Source organism: Plectropomus leopardus, chromosome 11 (assembly GCF_008729295.1).
Source record: "Plectropomus leopardus isolate mb chromosome 11, YSFRI_Pleo_2.0, whole genome shotgun sequence".
Classification (NCBI taxonomy): Eukaryota; Metazoa; Chordata; class Actinopteri; order Perciformes; family Serranidae; genus Plectropomus; species Plectropomus leopardus.
In genome coordinates, this window is record NC_056473.1 from 15,616,054 (window position 1) to 15,636,731 (window position 20,678).

The 20,678-nt window shown below is 38.8% G+C and overlaps 1 protein-coding gene across 7 annotated transcripts in view; it reads right to left on the reverse strand.

Moving 5' to 3' along the window:
- Nucleotides 1-2,592: 2,592 nt before the first annotated feature.
- kif21a (kinesin family member 21A) overlaps nucleotides 2,593-20,678 on the reverse strand; it is a 60,513-nt gene continuing 42,427 nt past the window's right edge. For 2 of the 7 annotated variants that reach the window (XM_042495777.1, XM_042495774.1), the window contains 12 exons: nucleotides 20,070-20,090; nucleotides 19,288-19,345; nucleotides 18,083-18,137; nucleotides 17,788-17,990; nucleotides 17,021-17,146; nucleotides 12,158-12,294; nucleotides 10,456-10,630; nucleotides 9,622-9,786; nucleotides 8,397-8,514; nucleotides 7,166-7,336; nucleotides 6,564-6,763; nucleotides 2,593-5,900 (listed from right to left, as the gene is read on the reverse strand). In XM_042495777.1, the coding sequence (XP_042351711.1) occupies nucleotides 5,810-5,900; nucleotides 6,564-6,763; nucleotides 7,166-7,336; nucleotides 8,397-8,514; nucleotides 9,622-9,786; nucleotides 10,456-10,630; nucleotides 12,158-12,294; nucleotides 17,021-17,146; nucleotides 17,788-17,990; nucleotides 18,083-18,137; nucleotides 19,288-19,345; nucleotides 20,070-20,090 (1,520 nt within the window). In that variant the 3' untranslated portion in view covers nucleotides 2,593-5,809. The remainder of the gene's footprint in view (nucleotides 5,901-6,563; nucleotides 6,764-7,165; nucleotides 7,337-8,396; nucleotides 8,515-9,621; nucleotides 9,787-10,455; nucleotides 10,631-12,157; nucleotides 12,295-17,020; nucleotides 17,147-17,787; nucleotides 17,991-18,082; nucleotides 18,138-19,287; nucleotides 19,346-20,069; nucleotides 20,091-20,678) is intronic. The other 5 variants (XM_042495779.1, XM_042495776.1, XM_042495780.1 and 2 more) reach the window with 3 other exon arrangements.

Here is a 20,678-nt window from a genome sequence, read left to right on the forward strand (position 1 = left end):
AGCAGGGCTGCAACTAACATTTATTTTCATTACAAACTGATCTAATGATTATTTTCTTACGATACCTTAATAGATATCATTTGGTCTCCAAAACAGAAAGAATGGCCATCACAATATCTGAGAGCCCAAGGCCATGTCATCAACTGTCTTATTTTGTCCAACCAACAGTCCAAAACCCAAAGATATAAAATTTGTCGTAGTATAAGATAACATAAAGCAGCACATTATCACATCTGAGAAGCTGAAATGTTCAAACTGCGTTCTCTACTATGTTTGTTTCCAATGTAAGGGAAAGTAATTGAGAGAAAATTTGTTTTTCCACAATTTCTTACTTTACCAACTAACAACAGAAGAGAAAGACAAAACTAGAATGGCTTTCAGACCTCATGCAATGGTAATGATGTTTTTTTTTGTCATACAGTATATGAATGCAGGTTAAATGGCACAGCCACATTAATGAGTTATTTTAAGAAAGAACAGTAAAAATCACCTGGTGAGATTTGACATTGTTCAGTATAAAAGGGTTTTTCAGAACTACTTTGTGCTGATGCAGGTCAAAATCTCTCTCTAAGGGCCGGAGATGTGCTTGGCAGCGAGCAGCAGTGCTCGGGTAAAAATGTGCATATCTCTGCATCTTGAGAAACAGCTGGTTGTGCTGTTTTTAAATGAGGATTAATAGACTCACATCAAAGAAAGTGGCGACTGACCAATGAACACATCTGCGGTTTGTGAAAAAGTCAGCAGGAGTAGCTGTAATGGTGACAGCTTTGTTAAACAAGCGGTGCGTCTGAGTACAGTGGAAGTGATTTAAAGACTTTCTGTTGGTGTTCAGAGACTCATGGCGCAAAAATACACATCTTCTGAAGAGCTCTGGGTCAAAATCAACCCGACATAACCTCATGTCACAGTATAACGCTCACATCAGGTGGCCGGTGATTGGCGCTGCCTGTCAGACGGTCCTACAGATTTATGACGGCAGACCCTGATGGCCCCCCTGAGTCGTTCATTAAGCATCTGAACAAAGTGTCAGTGTAAGTGTTCTTGCTGGATTGTGACAACATCACATCTTTGTGTTAGACTTGTAAGATATTGGTCGATTTTTTTTTTTTTTTTTTAAATATATACAGCCAAAAATCTGGCATTTATATGTGCAAATCACATTAAACACCTGCCATTTTTAAATTCTGGTTTAGTTGAAGGCAAGAGTTCATCCTCAAATCAAAAGTACATATTTTTCCTCTTACCTGTAGTGCTACCTATCAGTCTAGACTGTTTTGGTGTGAGTTGCAGTAGTAGTATTAAGTATTTTCTTTCGACCAATCTACCCCCAAATGTATCACGGGCAGAAGGAACTGTGCATCTACTGCTAGCTCACAGGCACATTAAAGCCCTGACAAAGACCTGCAGTGGTCAAAACATGCTGGCTCTTTCAATGATTTAGCTACAACAATTAAGGCTTTTTAATATTCCCCTTCCTTGATTTCAGTATTTTTGGGGTGCTTGGAGTGCCTTCCTGGGTATTCTAAATATGTTGGAAAACAGGCCCATAGCACTAACGCAGATCTTCAGCCATAATGATACGCTCTAGGTTGTCAACTAGTGGGTTCATCTGGGGATCAAAAGTATAGGAATCTGAAATATTCCTCTGCCTCTTACCATATGTGTCAGTGAGGGTGTTTTTGGACAGCTCTGAGGATGACTTCCACTGTCTCTGGTCAGTCCTGTAGGCGCTGTTACTGCCACCTTGTGGTCGCCGTTTCAAACATCTGGAAGCAACTTTCGATTCCTTCCTTAAACCACCATCTGCTTTACTGAGAGCAGCTTCACCTGCACCCGGGGAAAGAAACACAAAAACTCTGGGAATTAGAGCAGGAAATATTAAAAGGGAATGAAAAACTTTCAAAAGCAGTGCTGGAGGTTTAAAATCAGAAAATATGGTAATTAAAAAAAACAAAGAACAAAAACAAAGGGACACTAGAAGTGTGCTATCTTTGCAGCCACCAATGCTACTTTATTAACAATAGTAATTATAATAATTCAAACACAGTTGTAATAATGTAGAAGTTATAATTGTTGACACACTATAACTATACATCAGTAACCGTTTAAAATGTCCTTATCAATTAGTGTGTTATAACTATTAAATTTCTATACTGTTTATAAATGTAAAATGGCATCTTAAAGTGTTTCCAAAATGATGATTATAGTTAACTTAAACTAAACTAAGAACTAAAATTAGGTGTCAAAAGACCTTTTAGAAATAAAATAAGATCTAGACTCAAGAAAAAAAACCAAACAATTTGTGCCTACAAAACTAACTAATATAAAGTAAAATAATGCAGAAAATGTCTTTAGTCACTCTCAGTTTGCTCTAATTTGTCGACACAACAAGCATGAGGAGGCATTGGTCCATGTTTATGGAGACTGGGATTTCTACATTACTGAGACTGTTGTTGTATTTGTATTGCAATACCAAACAATGTAGATATATTAAGTAACCTATAGATATATTTACATAACTACCAAGTCTTTAAATGACGGACAGAACCAGGAAGTAAAACACAGAGTTGGTTGTTTTTGACAGATGGCGTTTATTCTCACCAAGGCATCTGACATTAGAATCGCTACAGAGTCCGCCACTTGGGAATGGCTGCTAAAACTGCAGTGTGGGAACGCCCAGGATATGTGAAACAGGGACAGCATAACAAACAAAACATAGAGAAAAAAACTAACCGTAGGCCACTAAACACAATCTGCCTCCTCATTGGAGGAAAAGCTCCGTCCTAAGCTTTAAAGCTCGTTAGTCTTAACGCCAATTCTGGTCCTCTTGGCTCTCGTGTGAGACTGCGCTGAGATCTGTGGTCCCACGAAACTAACATTCAGTCAGATTTCTTCTCTTAAATACATGGTTTACATACATTAGATATGTACTTGAATAATGCTTACAACTGCTGTTTCACCAAACATTCAAAAGTGACAGCACACAATCGCGACAGACACGTCAGTAACATCAGGGAGACCACGAGCGTCTCCAGGAAGGCCCCACAAGGATCAGAACTGGGAGACAGACGTCGGTCACAACACAGGCAGAGTCTGAAGGCCTCTCCTCTCCAGAAACAAAAAAGATACCATTACATATATATACATACACATTGCTCGGTGCTGAGCGGACCTCACCCGGAGTCCATGACGAGAAGCCCTCTTATAGGGTTGAAGAAGGTGAGCACACGACTTAGCAGCATGGGAATTCGACAAAGACTCAGTAGTGTGGGTTCAGTGAGCGTAAACTGCAACATGTGAAGAGTGAACAAATGCTTTTACATACGATGAAACATGAACATGTGTAGAATATCGTCAAACGCTGAACCTGCTCACATTTACAAAGGATTAAGTGTTTTTCAAAGACTAATTGTGTCAGTTTTCACAAGTGCTCAAGAGTTTCAGGAATAGTTCGACATTTTTGGGAAATACGCTTACTTGCTTTCTGAATTAGATGAGATCAGCTGCAGCCAGTTAGTTTAGCTTAGCATAAAAAACTGCGACTGCTAGCTTGGCTCTGGCTAAACTTTATGAACAGATTCTGCATATGTGTGCAGATTCTAATTTTGGAAGTTTCTATTCATAGTCCAAGGACTTTTGACCAATCATGGTGGGGCGATGTAACATATCACAGTGGCCTAAATGCAAACACGAAACTAATCAGCTTTAGTCTGACAATGATATATTATATTTATGTAACTGCATTCATATGCAGTTTACAGAGATTAGCTAAAATGACTTTAGCACAGTAGAGGAAGTCTTGGCCATTTGTGGCTAAAACAGATCAGCACAAAATCTTAGCCCTCGCCCCCCCGAGACTTAGCTGATGCATTGTTAAAGTGGGCTGAAAGTAACAAAATTTGCCTGGCGGCTCCTCCAGAGTTCCTAATTAGGTCATTTATTCGTGTTTGTTTTCAGTGGAAACAGAAAACTTTTTAACCCTCCCCCGCCAGTGGTTTGATTGCTGGTGCATCCGTTGCAAAAAGCTCTCTGTTGTCCTTAGAGCCTAGCAACTACAAACAACACAGGGTACACTGCATTTCCTTTTTGTCCACCAATTTTGTTAACTGGGGAAAGTAACAGCAAATACCTCACACTGATACTCTTTGGTGACTGGAGATAGCAATTTAGGAACATAGTGGCACTTCCCACTCCGTCATTTGATGCCACTGGGCCAAAAAAGACTTTTCCCCATAGACTTACAGTGTGAAAGAGACGTCTGTTAATCAGTGGATACATTTTTTGGCATGTCGCAACCCCGCAAACTGACTCGTTCGTCATCAGGTCAATAACACAGAAGGGCCGCATGATTAAATAGATTTTGTGTTATTATTTAGCTTCATGCACCACTGAGCAATTCAATCGAGATAGCCACCGATAGCGATCACTGAAAACAAAAGCGCTATCCTCTTTGTAGTTTGTTTTTTTCCTGACACAATGGTTGACGCACCTCCTTTGTGTCGTGAATCGAACATTCATTTTCCCCAAAGACAGTAACCAGTGGCAGAGAGAATTGCATAGTAAAAGCAAGGCTATAGTCTTAACACTTATGATATCGTTATTCTGTCGTCACTGCAATGTATAATTAACACCTCATTACAACCTAAAGCAAAAAACGTGTCAACTTCCACTTTCACCCATACCAAAATCAAAGTGTACAAATGGAGTTAAAGGATTTGTCATTTTAACATTTTCACCTTTTTTCTGTGCAGATTAAACAACCAAGATGTGGCATAATTAATGAGCTTAAGAGGTGCTGGTTGTCAGCATTAATTACTATTGGACAGAGCCAGGCAAGCTGTTTCCCCTGGTTTCCAGTCTGTATGCTAAGCTAAGGAGCTGCAGGCCTTATGTTGAACAGACAGATATGAGCTTGGTGTCTTCCAACTTCCAGAAAGAAAGCAAACAATTTTAATTTCCAAAAGATGTCAATCTTTTGCTTTAAAGTGGAACTGTTACCGTACAGTGTGTTCTGTTTACGAGTGCAATGCAGGACAACAAAGATGAGAGTTTGCACAATTTTAGTTGCTGATCTTAAACAGCAGTAAAATTCAGAGCACAAAAGCAGGAGAGGGAAGTTAAGGGGAAAAGTGATTTGTCTTTTTCACATACAGTAAAGCCACTTTTTTAATTGTGTGTGGGGGGTGGGGGATGGGGGTGGAGCACAGGGGCAATGGCTCTGCTTCAAGTACAGAGAAACAATCCAAACAATCCCAAGAAACTGGAGAACTGGGGTTGTGAAGACCAGCTACCAACCCGTTAGCTCTGCCACACATTTCTACTCTAACACTCTACGTCTTGTCTATTTTCTTCTAATCTAACACTGCTAACCTTTTCTTGGTTAAGCGTGTGTCTGCAGGTGTACTTTATCCTGGCACAGAGCTGAAAAGAGCTCTGCAGCTGAAATACTCTCTATGAGTCTGTTTTTTGTGTTCAACTCTTAAATGAACGTCTTACAGGTACAAGTTCCTATCTTCACTCACGGTGACGTATCATCTACAGCGCGGAGGAGAAAAAGATGCTGCAAAGAGTCATTACCAATACAATGAAGTAAAACTGATTAGCACGACGCTCTGAGCAAACAGAGTCTAACGAAAGAGTGATTGTGCTAGTTCTGCTGAGATGAGATTACTTTCCTGTTGGCTCAGTCACAAAGGTTACATGGCATGGAAGGTATATGTTTTAGGAGTCAGCGTTAGGCTTGAAAAGTTAAGGGTCAAAGTGCAGGGCAGCAGCATCATAAGATGCTGTTAGTGTCCTTTCAGTGTGTTCAGTTACTGGCCACCTCGTCCACATTGTCAACCGCCTCTAAAGTGCTGTCCAGTCCACCACGTGCACGCCAGATCTTCACAGTCCGGTCACTGGAAGACAGGAACACCAAACAGTAAGAAACCGAAAAAAAATCTAGATGCAGTCAGACAGCAAGATGCTACATAATATACAGACCATCATGATGTTACATCGAACTGTGGAGCTTTAGCACCTGTTTCACTATCCAGATGCAGTCGGGTTTGAAGCACTGTGACTGAGCTTGTTTTAAAACTAGAATAATCACACGACTAATGACATGTAAGGCAGGACATGTATAGAAAAGCACAAGAATCTTAAAATGTATACTAAGTCTAACTAAAAGCTAGGGCTGTACCCAAATCAGATTTTTTAGATGCAAATTGGATTTGACTGTCCAATATGAGGATTCGACTGCTCGTTCCCTTTTTTTTTTTTTTTTTGTCAAAGGACTTTGTACCCTGGCTCCAGATTTTGCATAAGCCTCTTAAATCCTGCACTGTCAATAACATTCACAGGTCAAACTCCAGTACCACGGGTCTGATCCTGGACTGCTGCAACTCCCCACCAGATCAGACCCAACACTGCCGTTCTCCTCTCAGTGAAGTAGTGTATTCTTCAGTTGACTTAAAGAATTTCAAGTCCACTGAGGGTTCACTGACAGATTATTGTTCATTAAATTTGAGGGGAGAGCCCTGCTGAAAGCCACAGAGAGTGTGTGTCGGTGTCACACTCACTCGGAGGCAGTGAACAGATGGCTGCTGTTGGTGGAGATGGCGTTTATGGGGCTCTCATGGCCCTTCAGTTCCCCCAGAGTCCCCAGTGTGTCTGTGTGCCACAGCTTAAGCACCCCGCCTCTGCAGCCGCTCAGCAGGGCCGGGGACCCGGGGACGACGCCTAGCGCACAAACCCAGTCACGGTGCGCATTCGGGACTTGCTGTTGAAGAGAAAGTTTGAAAAGTTATAAGAAGTATCTCACCAATATATCACCTCTAAACTAAAAACAAGCAAAAAATCAATAAGGTTTTCTCAAACTCTCAGTTGTTTTGGCTGAAAACTTTTTTTGTTTGCAACTGCTTTTTATTAAATTCAATATGCATTATTCATTTCACACCTCTCACTTTTTAAATTTCTGTTTACTCTGTTTTATTGATTGGAATTTGAGTTCATTTATTATTATAATATATTTTCTTTACACTTTTTGATGATGCACAAATAAACCCACCTAGCCTCAATCCAGAACTGTGCAACAAAGCAAACACCTAAATATTTAATTGTATCCCTCCTCAATCTATCTTTGTATTTTATCTCTACATCTACCATCTCACTCATCCATTACCTGCAACAGGTCTTTCCGGTCCAGGTCCCACTTTTTGATGCCGTTGTCTCGAGAGCCACTGAAGAAAATGTCCCCCTGGATCACCAAGGACTCGATGCCGTCGTAATGGGGAGGTTCAAAGTTGTGTGTGGGGCCGATGCTCCCCAGAGAGCCTTCAGTCACATCAAACAGCTGCAAGAGTCAAACACTCAATGTTAAACGCGTGTTACAGATACAGTGCTTTGCCTTTTATTGTGAAATCACATTACACACACAACACTTAAACTAAACTAAAAAAATGTTTTTTCATTATTTTATTATACTCAAGGTAACCATGCTATTGTAATCTTGCATGATTCAGCTTTAAGATGACCTTTTATGTTTTTTTTCCAGGTTCATACTTATTTTTTTGGTTTCCACTATGCTTTAATGTTCAAAACACTTGATTTCTCTTGTACTGTCTGTGCTGAAACACCTGTATTCACCCTCTGTCTGAGATACTGTCTTTTAGTGCTCGTCTCTTTGAGCCCCCTTCTGAAAAAGCCCAGTCTGCTCTGATTGGTCAGCGTTTCCGGGTCTTCCATATCTCAGAGTCTTTGTACTGTTTCTGCAGCTGAGGAATGACCGTCATGGAGAACAGCAGCACTTTCAACCATTTAATATCACTAATAAAAGCTTCCAAATCCAAACAGACGTTTGATTAGAAATATCTGAAATCTGGGATAAACTGGCAACATCGGCAACCAAAAAAATTACATTTACCTGACATTAACTTGTGGCTATATGTGTGTTAGCAGTGTTGGAAAAGACTGCGACATTTTCTGGCATGAAATATCACCAATAAAAGCTTCTAAACACAACTGGACATGTTCCAGTAAGAATATAATCCAAAATCTGGGGGAAATTAGCAACATAGGCAACCAAGATTACATGGTTCCCTGACGTCAGCCTGTAGCCACATATAGCAGTGTATGTAACGGGCTGTAAATCACAGAGATTACTTTTACATTTGTTTTCCTCATCGTTTTGGCCACATTTAATACATCAGACAAGACATAACAGAAAAATAAGGAAAAAGAATTAATAGGTTCCCGTTAACAAATATATATATATTGCCTTCCTGAATTCTTCAATAATATTGTAATCACATGTTTAATCTTTGGCTTTCTTGGAAAGACCGAAGAGGACACATTAAGCAAGTGCAGGATGTAAAACAGGTGATAAAATGGTGCTGGAAGCACTGGAAGCTCACCTTGATGTAATGGTCTTTGGACCCGGTGATCACCAGGTCTTGGTTGTTTCCGGACTGATCCACAGTCAGACACATCACTGGACCCAGGTGACCGGTAAGTTTCCCTGTGGATGCAAATCTGTCACAGAGACAAAATACATTAAATAAAATAACAGTTTTAGTCTTTATTGCATGATGCTTGGGCTGCCAACACTGTTTTACTTTATAAATAATTCACTTGTGTTAAAAAGTGTCATGTGGATAAACAAAGTTTTAATGAATTGAGCTCAGAGCATTCAATCTCAGTTCATATTGATTCAAAGTTATTTCAATCATCCAGGCGGCTGATTATAGTCTGTTTTTTTTCTTTCTAAGGGGAACAATTCATCAAAATGTATACTGGCTGCAGGTAAATGATGGATGACAGCTTTGGATTGGATGCCTGTCAAGTTTCACATTGAATAGGAAAAGAAATTGGGCTCTGAGTTAACTCATAGTGTGTGTTATGCACGTCAAAGTAGTGTGGCGGCATCAGAATGAGAATGTAGTAAAAATGCAGATGATAATAATAAGACTACTGGAATTGTAACTTGTAACAATGGATTTTAATACACAATACTCAGATATGGAACCGTTTCCTGAAACATATTGTCATCCAGTAAAAAAATGACTTTTGTATTGAATTTGTAGATATTTTTTCTGCAATAAAGTCCAGTATCTATAAGAAATGATTTACAGTTGAGAGCAACTCACAAATAACTTTATGATGTTCTTTGATCAAGCAAAGTGAAGCATTGTTAAAAGAATTACTTATAAATTAATACATTTTGAATGTCAAATAAAGAATTTTTTTTTCCATTTACAATTAGAATCTTGGCGTTTTTCTCAAAGTACATTGTAGGTTGACAGGATTGTGATCATTAAAGAAGTATTTCACTGCTGGAAAGATGGTCCTCTCATAAAACTAGGCTGCCTATACAGCAGAAATTCCACAGAAAACAATATGGCTGCTGGCTGTAAACAAACAATCTTGAATTACAGTTAAATGACAGCTAAAATATGTTTCTGAAAACATTTGAGGTGAGAAAAAGACAATGCAGCATGAGAATCTTGATTCATATTTCCTCAGCACTGCTTAGTTTTTCTGTTAATCTCAGTATTTTCAGTCTCTGTTTTTACAATAAAAAAACAGTATGGTGCTCACTTCCTGTTCACAATTTTCTCATATCACAGCCCCTTTGCTTACCTTCGCAGATCCCAGACTCTGACTGAGTTTCCGGCAGCAGCGTACAGAACCGTCCCATTGGGGTTGAGAGCGATCTGGTTGATTTGGTTCTCTCCTGCTGGGATGGTGACTGTCCGGCTGGTGTTGGACGCACCGATGTCCCCAACATTAACCTGACCAGATGACCTGAAGACGTATGGATGACACATAAGTAATTAGGGGTCTAGAAAAATGGAGGTATTCCCACATTCATACAGGTATTATGCATGTAGGTGTGAAACACTTTAAGGGTATAAAATACAACATTATTTGGTCGAGACATGACATTAGTAAGATGTTGAGCTGCGACCAGCAGCTTAATAGCGTGCACTCTTAGAAGGTTGGTTCATAAAAGTTTCTCCATCCATTGCTGTCCACAGTTTTTGATCTTGGAGACTGAAGTTTGGCAGGGAGAATGCAGCTATTGCAAATTCACACTTGTTTACTTGTGATCTTGTCAAGGAATTGTTGCTTAAAACAATCTTATGAAAGATGTGGAGGTGGAGCTAAAGCATACAGCTATAACTGAAATCACAGTTAGGAATAAACTTCTTTTAAGATAATATTTCTTTGAAAAACAAATTGGTGCAAACAGTGTGCAAAATGACAGTAATGCATAATCCATGATATCAAACACAAGCTCTACCAAAGAGGAAGATATTTCAAAAGTAACAAAATTAAGAATAATGTTTTTTTTTTGTTTTTTTTTTTTAAAAAAAGGTTTTTCAATTTCAACAGTTACTTAAACAACAAAAAATCTGCTGAGCAAAAAGAAAAAAGGGCATTTCACACTGCAGTTTCTTTGTATGGACTCACGTAAGTACGCGGATGCACTTGGCCGAGTCCCGGATGTCCCAGACTTTGATGTAGGAGGTGGAGACGGTGAAGACCAAACTGGAGCTGTAGCGGACTGAGACCACGTTGTTGGGGTGACCAGCCAGGGACATTATCTCCTGACCCGTCACCAGGTTCCACACCTTACAGGTCCGGTCTGCAAGGAGACACACAATCTGTCACCATTCATCTCCATTCATGATATATTTAGGAATGTAGGAGAAGTAGACTGAGAAGAGGATGTCAAAGAGGGAGCAACAGAAAGACCGACAGGAAATGCATCCTGCAGTGAGGCATAAATAACAAACCTTGCGCATTGGGGGATAGTTTGGATCCTTTGAAGCAGGGTTATATGAGTTACTTAACAACAGTCAGTTTAATACTGACAGTAGATTGTGGTTGTTAAACCTTTAGTTTGGAGAAGTAGTCGGAAGTACCGACACAAAACCACAAGTTTCATCTCAATACACTAAAATATCTATTCTTTGGACAACAATACAATATTTGCTAATATGACGTCTGCCATGACACAACATTGATTCAATTAAATCAAGAGCCTATGATCAAAATGACACAATATCAGTAAATATCCACATTGTCTTTTTTTTGGCTACCTGGCGCTTGGATGGAAACATGCTGTAGAAATCTTTAAAACTAAAGGTGTATCTTAAAGATTATGATATGCTCATTTTGCATCAAGGATAACTCCTAAGAATAGACTAAGAATATTATCACCACTTTGCCATCAGATAATGATTTTTGAAGGGGAACTAAAGTTATTACATCACTCTCTCCCTAGCAGCCAAACTCTATTGAGAAAACACAGTAATTTTAGCTTACTGAACATGGGAGTTACTGGTCTACTGTTGCCATGATCAGTGAATTTTTTTGTATGTTTGTGTGACTTTGGTGAATCTGAACTAACCCTTTAAAACACCAAAGTCAGACAATAACAAAACAAGCTAACCAAATGAGGCAGAGGTAGATCAGCAACTCCTGTGTTCTGCGAGGTAAAATTACTGTTTTCGTCAAAGGACTGTGGTGGCCTTGAAGAGAGCTTAAATGGATACAAGGGCTTCAGTTCCCCCGTCAGAAATGGCTGTGTGATGGCAAGGTAAAGCAGTGAAAATATTCTATATATAGCAAAATGCTTAAACTGAAATTGACTTTGCCCCCTCCACAGCAGTACATTGCTTAGAGTATGTGTTGGTACTCCTGCGTGCTTCTCCAAATGGGTGGCATGCCAAGCTGCCATCAACTGCAGCTAATACACTGACTATACATAAGTACCTCATACAACCCCACTTCAAAAAAATACCATCCCTTTAATCATAGCAAAACAAAGTAGATGTTAGACAGAGCAATTTTTATATCAGGTAACAGAGTAAGAAGCTCTTTAAGAACCTCAATCTTGTTGACTGGCAGTCTATTTACCTTCATTAATCATTATAAAAAGCTCCGCCACCCAAGACTTTTACTGTATGTACAATGTCATTTTATTCCATCACCTCATTTATCCACACACTATGCATATGACAATCTTAATTAATCCCTGTCAGGTTTTATTTGCTGTTATATATAAGCATATCAGCTTGTCAAAATGTGATAAATTAGCAGTAACAGGCAGACAAGCAAGGAATACAGATGAGAGAGATAGGAAGGGAAGGGGACTATGGGTATAGACCTTTGGATCCGGTGAAGAGAAGGTCATCAGTGCAGTCGACACACAGAACAGCCTTACTGTGTCCCTCCGCCACGTGGACGCACTGCAACGTCGCTGACCGACTGCTTTTAGTGGCCGGCACTGGGTTAATGATGCCCCTGGAAAACACGCACATATCACTATCAACTGCTGCCGCCTGGACATAACACAGTCTAATAATGTGAGTGCAGCACGGATATAAATCACACCCTCACAACCAGAGTCATGCACAGTATGAGGCTCTCGTGGCTGATTGCACAATGCTGCAAATCAAAAATAGAAAGAGATGACAAGAGCACTAAGAGGAAAAATGAGGAGACAGAGACAGAGCCACGTTTACTGTGCTGAAGAAAAGCCAAGGTTGCTGGTGCACCACTGGGAGTTTCTCTTTTCCAGCCCAGAATTGATTTAAGGCACCCAAAGAGACAAAGACAGAAGATCATTGGAAACCAGTGGTGTCAAATCATCAGAGATGGCAGGTTAAATAGCATCACAGAAACACACATCGATCACTAATTGGCTGTTCGTGTGGACAAATTGGCATCTGATTGTGTACTTGTACAATTACTACGCTCTAACAGTTGTAGCTATTAGCATCAGTGGAGCAGCAGGATGAGCTGATGGTGTAAAACAGACTGAGACGCCGATATTCAGGATTTTTGAATGAATGAGCTTGAAAAAGCCTGCTGTGTGGAGAACAAAAGACTCAGTGAAATGACAAAAGACTCATTAAATGAGACGGATTATTGAGGGTTCAGGCTCAAAAGCAGTAATAAGCTTAACAAGATGACACTGTTGGGGTTTTTTGCAATTATCTACTGATCCCAGAATAGACGAACATCCATTGTTTTTGACCTCTTATGTCTGGTTAATCTAGTGTTTTATGCAAGGACGTCACAGCAGAGTGGGATGAAACCACTGGGAGAATCTGATGAAAGGTCTTGCCTCCCTACAGTCATGCTTAGGATTTGTTTACGCCAACAGCGAAGGTCATGAAGAGAAAAGAAAACCCACCAAGTGTGCTTGTGTTTCAGATTCACCTTTGCCAAGTATACCAAACGTGAAATCTTGGTGAACCATGTCACAAATGAAAAAGGCAAAATGTTGTACTTGGGTGGATCGGAGAGAGGAGGAGAATCAGAACGCATGATGCGGTTGCAGGTCAGGTGGACGCAGCCATTTGTCCTGGAGGGAAAGAGAGTATCCAGTATTCCTGAGAAGCTACTGACTTTGACTTGAATTACTTCCTGTTCTGATCAAGTACTTAATTTTTCATAATTATTCTGTATTGGGTACAACTTAACTTCAAGAACAGCTAACTCATAAATGGGACGGTACTGTAAACACATAATAATAATGCAACTTTAGTTTCACTAAATGTCCCTGCTGGTATATAATGAGCACTAAGAACTATGCTAGTGGTTTTGCATGCCTTAGAAATAAATATTCTCTACCTTCCACGCATCCATTGCTTTTAGGTCATATAAGTTAAGTTTGATCATCGTGTTGAGGGTTAAAATTCAATGAAAAATATGTTTTATCACAGTGAGCATTTAGTTAGACAGTATTTTTTCTGTCAAAAGTTCATTTTTTGTCACATGGGCTGTGTCCAAAATAATTTCCTATTTCCAATAGTGTGCTAAATTTACCCTCTTTTATTTATTTATGTATTTGAGTGCCTAAATTCTAAATTCAGAATATCTGCACTATAGAGCACCCTCAAAATTTTCCACAATGGGATGAAAATAGCATCAATATCTGTTCCTTACTGTTTATTAGTATTTGCATTACCAATAAAAATACAATACCATTGTTCTGCACATACTGCTTTTTGCACTTCTGTTTAAATGCTAAGCTGCATATTTTGTTTTTGTTCATTTCATGTCCTCTGTGCAATGGCAATCTAATTTAATACACTTGATTTTTTTGCTAGAAATCCCACAATGCAATGATTTCAACTGAATAGGCATGCAAATTACAGTTACATAACACTGTGCCCCTCAGTCATGGCACAAAAAATAATGATGATAAGTGTTTGAAATCTCAGTGTACTACCAACTATACTTTACTACAAAAACAACACATATGGTAACCATTTAGTTAAAGGTGCAGTCTGCGATTTTGGACAAAGATTGTTGATATTTGAACTCAATACTCAAATACAACCATATTGTCATTAACACCAGTTACCAGTTGCAGTGACTACAAAACAGCTACAAACAAGGTGCAGTATCTGTATTGTGGTTGTGTAGAAATGGATGCCTTCTGGCAGCTGACTTTTGCTGTACTTGAATGCACCAATAAGGAAACAATCCTTGCTTAAAATTGCTTTACCAAGCCACAATGTAACTGAAAAAATAACAAGAAAACAAGGTGTTTACTATGATAGATTTACAGTCACCAGCAAGTTGGTTTAAATTAATTCAGTTTCATTAAATTAAATACAGCTGACATGAGAGGAATGTAATGGCTACATGGGAAAAAATCTTTAATCCTAGAGTACTTTTTGCAAAATGATCAGTAATGTATATTCATTGAGAATACAACTAATATGATTTCAAGAGGTTTTAAGACACTTTGTACAGAGACCGCAGCTGTAGACTTCTAAAACTAAATGACTTGGACTACAAAATGACAATCATAGTGATAACAACACTACTTTGAGAAGGCTAGTTATTTTATTTAACACTGCATTATTCTCCAAAATCTAAATGTGTGCCTCGTGTCTACATTAACAGGAGATATCTACTAGAACAAAGAAATAAAGCAGCATTTGCTGAACTGACAGATTTTGGAGTGCAATGCTCCCGCTCATTCTCTGCATCTTTCCACAGCTCTAATCTGACTCTCTGGAAGGCTCGGTAGAATTTTACTCATCTCTGCTTCTTCCTTATCCTGCATGATGTTCTCAGCATGCCACAGACACCCTGTCATACAACTAAAGGCGGTGATGTGGTTACTGGGACGAGCAATGGGGGAAAGAGGAAGTGGTGGGCTGCTCTTCAGGTTCCTGATGACTGGGGTGTGGAGGAAGACAGTAGGGCTGCCAATTACGCTGCAGTATAATTAAAGTGTGTGCAAAGCTGTTTACACTGTGCTGGCAGGAGTGTGGGAGGACTGCATGGAGACTGAAGGGAGAGGCATATGCTGCATTCACGTCATACGGGAGCAACTGTCAGGGCAACTTGACAGGAAAAGTGTTCAAATTTATCTAAAGCCAGGAAGAAGACATCAGGGAGGTTTTCTGTTCAATGACATTTACTATGTTTGGAGATAAAGTTCCTCCCTCACCAAACCTCGACTAAAAACGTTTCTTTGTACATTCTACAGCAGTTTATTTAAAATTTCTTACCTTAGGGATCAACTTTATCTATAAAGAAATGAAAAATCAATTGTCAACGACACTCATCTGCTTTGGAAGCTCTTCATTGTAACAAGAGAAAAGAAAAAAAACATTTTTGGTGTGAATGATATTAAGATAAATTTAATACAGGCATAATGCACCATATCAAAGTACCTTCTATCAGGAGCTTAAATCTAACTAAAGCCAAGCTAGTATGAGGCTGTAATGCATACACAGCAGAAACCTTAACTGTGGGAATGATGAAAAATGAAAAGATTTCTTATCTATCAAAGCCGGAGGGGGATTGAATACCTCTGGGGTGTCCTGGTAGCAAAGTGGTCAAAATGTACAGTATAACTTGTAGTTACAGCGTCCCTGGTTCATTTCTGGTCAGGGAATCGTATTCCATGTTCAAAGTACCTTTTAAGACTATGTTGATTTAATTTAAATGCATACATCTTTATTTCTTTTGGGAAAAAAAATAATCCAAAAAAGGATAAAAATCCTCTCTTTTTGTGGTTCCTGTTTGTCTTTTCTATCTGCTATTAATGAAGACTAAAACTCCAAACATAAACAAAAAAATCTTTGAAAAGGGATAAAAGGTTTGTCCTCTGTATCCATGCAGTCACAAAATGCTGTCATAAAGCACACATTAACACTGAAGCCGAGACCTCTTAATGCAACAAGTCAGACAACCTGACTCATGTTTAACCACTAGAAATTTAAGAATAACACTTTTTCTTGCCATATGACATGAATGCAGCAATATTCAACTCCATGCTCTCACACACTGACCATTCGTGTCAGAGGGAGAATTTAGAAGTTTTTCAAGTTGGCAAAGAGTTGAAGTGCACAAAGTCTAGAGGTAAATGTGTGCACAAGTCATGCCAAAGGAATCCCCAAAATACTAAGACTTATCTAAATAATTAATAATGAATTACACTGAAATAAGTCAGTTATCGTCAGCATATAAAGTAATCTTATCTACTCCAGTAATGTGTATTTTGAGACAGGATGGCAGGAACTTGAGAGATTTTGAGCATGCAAATTCAAGTCTTTACATTATCATTTTAAGCAGACACAGAGCTAATTTTATCATAACACTTCTATCTGCACATTCTTCTGTTTCAGTCTCAGGATCATTTACTGATGAGACAAAGAAAGGGAAGAGAAAGTGATTTTCCCAATTTATAAAAATGCGTATTACAGTAGATCAGCAGCAGGGGTTGATTAGCAAGTTGAACACTGAATTTGAGTCAAAACTGTTCAAAAAAGAGACATCTAAGTTAAGTAGAAACGTTATGACTTTAAATTCAGCGTAGAACTTGGCAGGTCAAAGGTTATCACACCAGGCGCAAAGCATTTTTGATTTAGTCGAGACCACATGCTTCTCCAAAGCAGGAAACCGAGAGAAGAAGTATTAGTAAAGTTGAAGTGAAGTTATATTTTCTTTTTTGTTTTTTTGTGGTTTTCTAGCCACAATGTCGGCAACAAGCTCTTACTGTTTAATATCCTTGACCTTTGCCTTGTCGGCCGCTGCTTGTGCCTTGTCATAGGTCTTCCTGCGAGAGAGCGGCGAAGGCTCCGGTGCTCGTTTTTCCACCCCTGACGAAGGTCTGGAGCCAGAACTGATTGTTTTCAGTTTCATAAAGTTATCCACAAACAACACAGAGACAGTGTACAGAAAAAATAATGATAAAACAACAGAAGGATGTGAAACCAATATAAAATAATGGCAACAATGAAGAGATGAGAGCATGCAGTACACACAGAAACACGTTACCTGATATTTAAAGTCCCAACAGTGGTGTTTCTTCGCCAAGTTCATGTTTAATTACTGAGGACTGTGTTGATTTTGTGCTGCACTACAATATATTTCTATTACTTTATTTGCAGATGGATCACTGTCAGCCAAGGCTCTTTTTAATATACAAGTAAATAAGCACATTGGTTTGAAGCATGGACAAGCCAGTTAAAGTGGTCTGGTTAGTATTTTTGCTTTCAGAGGTGTAATAAGGACTTAGAACTTTCTGCAGAGGAGAGCAATAAAGCAGCCATACATATGTTAATATGTGCTCCTCCCTACACGCTTTACCTCAAAGGATTTATGCAGAAGGTATGGCCTTTTGATGTAAGGATGCTGCGCATGAATAATGGTAAACAAAATGAAGCAGAGGATGTAAGCAGCAACATCAAACATGCAGGAAGGAAGAAAGGAAAAAAGTAGTCATTACTGTGTTAGCGACAGCGTGCCGGGCATTGGACTTACATGCTGCCCATTTTAGAGGAAAAGCCGGGGGAAAGAGCTGTGTAGTCCCTGACTGATGAGCCTGACGCGTCCATGTCTCCTCCCCCATCTGGTGTTTCAGCTAACGGCAGCATTGGACCGGAGAAGTCTGCAGTGGGTGCATCGGGGGCGGAGTCACTGTTTGCGTATAGCAACTCCATCTGAGTGGTGGTCCTCCTACGAGCCTGCAGAGCACAGATACAAGAACATTAAGACAGGAGGTAATCTAGGACATACTTGTGCATGCAGAGACGGAGGCAAAAACGGGTTGTAATACCTTATTTCTTGTTTTGGTATCTCCACAGAGTTTCATGAGATCTGATGTCAAGGTGCTGGAGGGAATACATGAGTTTTAAATGTGAGTATTGATGAACATGTAGCCTTCTGTAAAAACACTGTACAAATGACAACAAAAAACACAAAACACAATATTACATCATGTAACATAAGCAGGGCTCTAAATAACAAGTGCTTGTGTAGGGTACACTTGCTAATATGAGTACAGAAATTATACTAAAGTGGTCCCATGTAGCACACTTATTCTAATTATTAATGAGTGGTTCATTTATTTTACATAAATATTTTATCAAAAATTCTAGCAGTTTTTTCCAATACCTTCCATATAATGTACCCCAGACACAAAAATGTGCATATCTAATTTTTTTATTTAAATTCTTAAAAGGTCCCATTAAGCACACTTAATTTAATTATTTATTTTATGGGGGGAAAAAAATCCCAATAACTTCCAGTGTCACATTTAGTTTAATTCATATTAACAAACTGAACTGCAGCAGAGTCTGTTGAAATCATGAGAAGTTAGTAATTAAAGTGTAAAGGTCATATACACTCAGTAATATTTATTTACTAATTAATTAATTAATATCAACAAATTTTCATATTGAAGAAAAGAAGTCATCAAGAAGTCCTAACATGAGACAAAGAAAGTTTCCTTATTGCTGAGACGCAGCTCAAATGTTCTTATGACTAAATTGTGAGGTAATTTCACTGTATGTTACTGTAATTTTGGTTAGATCTATCTGTAGCTGTGGCACAAGTGCGAAATAAAAAAAATAAAATTCACTATTTTTTGCAGTTACATGCCTGTACATGTCCACAAAATAAAAGAAATGTGAACCCTGTTAAACATAAATAAAAACATGAATGACATACACATTGTAACATGAACACATTACAAATGCAACATACACAAAAAAACGTAATAAAAAAGAACATTTAAGATACATATAATAATGCAACACGAAACATAAATGTATAACATGAATGTAATGTTAAAATAAAATTAAAAAATAACAACATAACAATGACATAAATAAAAAATAACTTCATATGACTTTAGCATCAACAAAAACACAACAAAGACATAAACAACACAATAAAATGACGAACACATACCATAAACATAAATAATGTAACATATCATAAAAACATATAAACATATAAGATGCATGAACATAAACTTACTTTCCCTCTGCAGAAGGGCTCTGTGCAGACTCATCACTGCTGCTGTCATCTCCGTTTTCTGTTAATAAGATCAATGAATAATATTAGAGTTTAGAGGAAAACCCTGTTGGTCGATGAGACTGATATGACTGCTTATGACTTTCTAAAACTGGTTCTTAGCAAGTATTATTTGCCTATGACTACATCATTTATTAATTTCACTAAAGGGTAAAGCAATATTCTTTTCTTTGTTTTAGCTGCCCAAAATAAATGTAGAAAAGATGAACAAGGGAAGCAGATGAGGGCGATGTCAGCACAGCGCCATGCTGTTTTATCGACAAACAGAAACTTGGTCCTCACTGAGCTCAATGGGATCAAATGGAAAAGGGTGAGAGGTCAGAGAGCGGCCAGGTGGGGAGGGTTATGAAGGGAGGTGTGGGGGCAAAGACAACAGGGTGGAGGAGTGAGAGGAATCATTAGTCCGTTGCTCCGTATGGGGTCAGCCGACCTACAGGGTCCGACAGAGCTAAAACATCCATGTTGTATGGTTCCTGTGGAAGTTGTCTTGGGTTAGCAGGGTGCTAAAGCATGGAGGCTGTAGCACATGGCGAGCTAGGAGGAGGTCTGTGTGTCCGGATGAGGGGAAGGGGAGGGGAGAGATCAGCAGACAGATGGAGGGAAGCCTTGGTTGCATTGCACCTCATGCACCTGCTCCATATTATGTTTTAGTTAGTTTTCAGAGTGCAAAGGGAAGGAACCATGCATTCATAACACAGATAAGAGTCTAATATGGTTTCACTTACCAGCTGGAATGTTACCTAGCTCTGTAAAAAACATAAGAAAACAAAAAAAAGGAAAACGTGGGGGAACAGAAAAAAGGCAATGCACAAATCAAAAACACTGTCCCCCGAAATTCTAAAAAATAAAACAAAATAAAAGAAAATAAAGTGCAGCTACTGTCAAAAGAGCATCCTGCTGAGCAGAAGTTGGCAAAAATACACTTCAAATGCAAACAATTTTATTTAAAATTTTGTTGCAAAAATTCCTGTAAAATAAACTCTGAAACCTAAAAAAAACAAACATTTTCAGGAATTTGTATCACAACACCATAATCTTTGCAACAGACTCAATTAGTGGTATTATGTGCCAATTGTATGATAATTAGGCCAGCTTCTATTCAGTAGAAGGCAACAGGCAAGAGCAAGTCAATAATCCCAATCATGCCACTGACCAGTAACCCTGACCACTTCCTGAAAGCCCAAATGCTTTTAACAGACATGCTGAGGGCAAATTTACATTCTTTAACAAAGTTAATTCGTTGAAGAGACTCATGATCATCATCCTGGATGACAACCTGAATCCCAGTTTTACTTGACATGATACTTCCAGGAAGGTGGACCGGGTTAAATTAG